The 4,906-nt window shown below is 53.2% G+C and overlaps 1 protein-coding gene across 1 annotated transcript; it reads right to left on the bottom strand.

Annotated features, from left to right (window-relative positions):
* Nucleotides 1-1,593: 1,593 nt before the first annotated feature.
* On the bottom strand, nt 1,594-3,510 carry Cpn2 (carboxypeptidase N subunit 2). Its single transcript, XM_005087940.4, has one exon. The coding sequence runs from the start codon at nt 3,508-3,510 to the stop codon at nt 1,867-1,869; it is 1,644 nt and encodes a 547-aa protein (XP_005087997.3). The 3' UTR covers nt 1,594-1,866.
* Between the last annotated feature and the right edge of the window lie 1,396 nt (nt 3,511-4,906).

Here is a 4,906-nt window from a genome sequence, read left to right as displayed (position 1 = left end):
GCCTTATCATCATCATCATCATCATCATCATCACGTTTACATTTATTTGCTATTATTGGTCAGAGTCCTACTGTGTAACTCTGACTGGTCTGGAACTAGATCTTTAGGTAGACCAGGCTGGCTTTGAACTCACAGAGATCCACCTGCCTCTGCCTCCTGGATGTTTGGATTAAAGGCGTGTGCCACCACGCCCAGCAGTGAGGCTTTTTCTTGACTAATGATGGATGTGGGAAGGGCCCAGCCACTGTGGACAGCGCCACCCCCAGGCAGGTGGCCCCGTGGAATGTAAGAAAGGTACCTGAGCACAGCCTGAAAGCAAGCGGTAAGCCTTGTCTCTCTACAGTTCCAGTTCAGTTCCTGCCTCGTGTTCCTGCCCTGGCTTCGCTCAATGATGCCCTATGATATGAACTCATAAGCCAAATGAAACCCCTTCCTCCCCCAGGTTGGGTTAGTTTGGTCAATGTTTTCTCTCAACAGAAACATAACTAGAACATTCCCTCAATGCCAAGACCTTGGTACTTTCACCCACTGACCTCTTTGTGTTTGGAGTTTACTTTCCAAGCTCCTGTCTAATTTCTCCCCTGGGCTGTGAGCTGGTGGGGTCGGGGGCACAGTGTATCTTATATCTTATCAGCCTGTCCACTCTGCAGTCCTATAACCAAGTAGGAGGTTGTGCAATGGCCTGGGGGGTGGGGGTGAGCAAGAAGAAAGGGAAGAGGACATCCACTGGTCCCAGGATGGGGCTCGGGAGGTGCGTTCTGGGCCTGCCACTCTGCTGGATGGGGAGTTGGGGGGGGCACAGTTGAGATGTGCCGTGGCTAATCATAGAGAGGTTGGCATGCAGCTGAGGAGTGCCGAGCCTGAGATGGAGATGCAAGGCCGTCGGTGCTGAGGAGCCTGTCCTGTGAGTGGCGACTGAGGAACGCCACTAGATAGGACAGCGGGGACATCTTAAAAACCAGAGGAGAGCCTTTCAGTGACTCAGCAGCTCAGAGTCAGATGCCCTGAAAGCCAGGTACAAAGCAGCTGCCCCAGCCCACCAGCTCCCCTCCTCCCTGTCCTGACCCATTCACTTCTCAGGGAACAGGCAAAGCCTCACGGCCTGCCTGAGAGCTGCGCAGCCGGCCTTTGCTTGCAAAGGCGCCGCCTTGCCTTGATTTCTCCTGGATGTAGCTCGAGAGGTGGCCGGGACAATACCATTTCCCCACACATCCCTGCCCTACCCTTGTCTGGGCACCTCGGCTCCTCTCGTATCCCTCTCCTTACTCTATCCACTGAAAACAAAATTGGGGTGAGAAGTGAGAACAGACAAACGTTGGCTTTAGATCTGTCAAAGACATAAGGCCTCTACTTTGTGTACTACAGTAGTGGTGAACGCGCCTCAAAGCTAGAACTCAGAGCAGGGAGCGGGTTGGGGTTAAATAATAGGAAAACACCGTGACTCTAGAGCAGCTGTTCTCAACCTGTGGGTCATGACCCCTTTGACAAACCTCTGTCTCCAAAATATATTTACATTTATGATTCATAACAGTAACAAAATTACAGTTATGAAGTAGCAACTAAAATAATTTTAGGGTTGGGGGGTCGCCACAACGTGTGGAACTGTATTAGAGGGTCGCAGCGTTAGGAGGGTTGAGAACCACTGATCTAGGCCTTGGTGTGGTTTTCAGGGTTTGAGGGTGTCCCTGTTAGGCCAATGGGTTCCAAGAGGGCATGATGAGGAAAGATGTGGAGACACTAGGGGAAGCAGGCCTCACTCCTCCCTACCCTGGAGATGTGGCCATGCCCCTCACATTAGCGTCACACGTTCAGCTCCCTCTGCCCCAAGAAGTCACCTGGCCAGACTTCTGAATCTGTCTGCTGCACCTAGGGCCCAGCAACGTGGGCCTCAATGGACACAATGACCCTCATGGAGCCACAGCTTGACCTCAGCTCCCACTCCTGACTGGAATTGTAGGCCATGGCTGGGGAGTCTGAGCCTTGCCTGGAAGACAGTTGGATGCTCAGCCAGCGACATTGGGCCTCCTGGCAGGACAGCACCACAGTGCCCTCGGGGTTGCTGTATGTGCACGGGCTGTGGGCCGCTCTTCCTTCCACTGCCAGATCCCAACCGCCCACTGGCTCCCTGTCACTCAGCCCCAGGGCTGGGAGGCCCAAATGGCCCGGGGTGACAGGGCACACTAGCTGCTCCTGCTTCAGGCTGGGCACCAACTGGCCTTTGAGGTAGGCTGGGCCTGCACAGTAGGTATGGGTGTTGAAGAGTCCGTCGCTGTAGAGGCGAAGCCAGCTGGCCAGGTAGGCCAGGTGGCAGTCACACTGCCAGGGGTTGCCGAACAAGGCCAGGTTGAAGAGGTTGTAGTTGGTGTCAAAGATGCCCTCAGGGAGCATGGTCAGCTGGTTCTTAGACAAGTTGAGCAGCTCAAGCCTGGACAGGTTCTGAAAGAGGGCTGGGTGTAAGGCTGTCAAGTTGTTGCTGTTCAGAAAGAGCTTGACCAATTGCTTGAGGTCCCTGAAGACGTCCTCAGGAAGACGGGTGATGGCATTGTGGGAGAGTGTCAGGGAAACGAGGCGGGACAGGTTGGCAAAAGTGCCCTCGGTGACGGTCTCCAGCTGGTTGTAGGACAGGGACAGGTAAAGCAGCCCCGGGTTGTAGGTGAAGAGATGGGCAGGCAGAGTCCACAGAGCGTTGTCCTGCAGGTTTAGAAAGGTCAGGTTGCGCAAGGAGGCGAAGACAGAGCCGGGCAGGTGGCTAATGGCGTTGTGCTGCAGCCACAGCTTCTCCAGGCTGAGAAGCTGTGAGAACACTCTTGGGGACAGCTCCGTGATGGCGTTGTTGTCCAGAAAGAGCTCCTGCAGGCTGACCAGATCGGCCAGCAAGCCCTCAGGGAGGCTGGTAAGCATGTTGTTACTCAGCCTTAGTATCTGCAGACTGTCGAGTGACTGGAACAGCCCCTCGGGGAGCTCGTTCAGAAGGTTCTGGCCCAGGTTGAGGGTTCTCAGGTACCTCAGAGACTGGAAGAGTCTCCCGGGCAGGGTCTGAAGTTGGTTCCCCTGAAGCTGGAGGAACTCCAGGTTGTTCATGTGGTGAAAGAGGTCCTCAGGCAGAGCCACCAGCCTGTCAAAGTCCAAGGTGAGCTTCCCCAGTGAGCTCAGGTTAGAAAAGATGTCAGCAGTGAGGTTGGAGAAGGAGCCACCTGTCAGCTCCAGGTCCTCCAGCCTGGGCAGTCCCCCAAAGGCATCAGGCTCCAGGTGACGGACCAGAGTGTTGAGGAAGACCACCTTGGTCAGGTTGCTGTTACTACTGAAAGCCCTGGTCTCCACTGTGGTGAAGGCAGTCTCCACAAAGACAACATCTGTGGCGTGTGAGGGGATGTCCAGTGGGATGGTGGCCAGCTGTTGATCTGAGCAGAATATCTCCCTGTCAAAGCAGTCGCAACCCACAGGGCAAGGCTGAGTGAGTCTGGCCAGGAGCAGGAGTGAGGCCCAGCACAACCAGACTCCTGGGAACATCGTCTGAATCCAAGGAGGACAGGAAACAAAACAAAAGGAGTGCCTTTAATAAGGGCATCACTCTGCCGTGCCCAGAACACTGGAAAGTGACCTCCCCCACCCTCAAGGCAAGACCAGACTGTGAGCAAGGAGGCCTTGGCTTTGGCAGCAATTACTTGTGTGATGCATTTCTAGGAACGACACTAGGGTCGTACAAGCTAAGAAAGCTTTACCACTGAGGCCCAGCCCCAGCTTGGGATGTTAGTAGCTTGTTTGTACCACCTCCCAGCAGCCTTGCAGAGGGTAGGGCCTCGTTCTTATTTCCTGGAAGCAAAGGTGCAGCTACATTGCTTATCTAGATACCCTGCAAGTTGGTGGCCATGGCAGGACCAAGACCTGGGTCTTCTGGAGGGTCCTTGTTCTTTCCAGATTGGAGAGTATTATGGAAACAGTCAAAAAAGTGAGGGAGAGGGGCATAAGTGGTGTGGAATAATATGAAAAATATAGGCAAGATTAGCCCTAGGCTGGAAATTTCTAACCCATAATCCTTCTTGATTTCCAGATCTTGGCATACATTAGGGCATGGCAAAGAGGAGTTCCTGCGCCCTCCTCTTAGTTGGGTCTGCTAAGGTTGACACAGTGCAGGGACTGGGCTCCTCAGAACTGTACCAAATGCTGCCCTCCCTGCCCTAACTGTTCCCCATCATCCCAGGACCAAGGAACGTTTTAGGGTCCAAACACAAAGGTTTTACAGGAAACCCAGGGAAATCAAGCTTCATTTACTAAGTATTCATCAAGAAACAACAACAAAAAAGTCTAGAACAGTGGTCCACACCAGTGTTGCGCACCAATCACATCACTCTGGAGGCTGGGGTAGAGTTAGGACAAGGGTTTTAGTTTTAAGTTGGAGGTTTTAGGCTGGCCTGGGCTGCCTAGTACGTCCACAGCCGACTTGAGCTACACTGAGAGGGCCTGGCTGAAAACAAACTATCAAAGAAGCTCATCGGCGCTCACTAACAGATGAGTGGTGCAGCCTCCAGGTGCATCTTGCTTAACCCTTGGTGGGCTTGTAGGTTACGCATAGAAGCTGGGAGTCCAGAATTATCTAGAAACAGTAGGTTCACCTTTCCACCTGGCAAGACCACTGGGGCTCAGCATCCCCTGCCCATCGGGAGACATGCACTCTGCAAACCACAGTGGTGTCTTCTCACCTGTTTACACAACTTGCGCAGGTTCAAGCCCTGTGAGTTCAAATCCCAGGTTCATGACTTTCTAGTCGAGTGACCTTGGGTGTGTTGTTATCTATGCCTGGACTTCCTTATATGCAGGATGGGGATAATGACAGTACTGACAAGATCATGGTCATTGTGAACCCTGAATGAGCATGTTTAGATCAGCGACACAGAAAGAGCGAGTA

The sequence above is a fragment of the Mesocricetus auratus genome, unplaced genomic scaffold (assembly GCF_017639785.1).
Source record: "Mesocricetus auratus isolate SY011 unplaced genomic scaffold, BCM_Maur_2.0 Super-Scaffold_100008, whole genome shotgun sequence".
Taxonomy (NCBI): Eukaryota; Metazoa; Chordata; class Mammalia; order Rodentia; family Cricetidae; genus Mesocricetus; species Mesocricetus auratus.
Note: the sequence above shows the minus strand (reverse complement) of the source record. Positions and strands in the feature narration are given on the sequence as shown.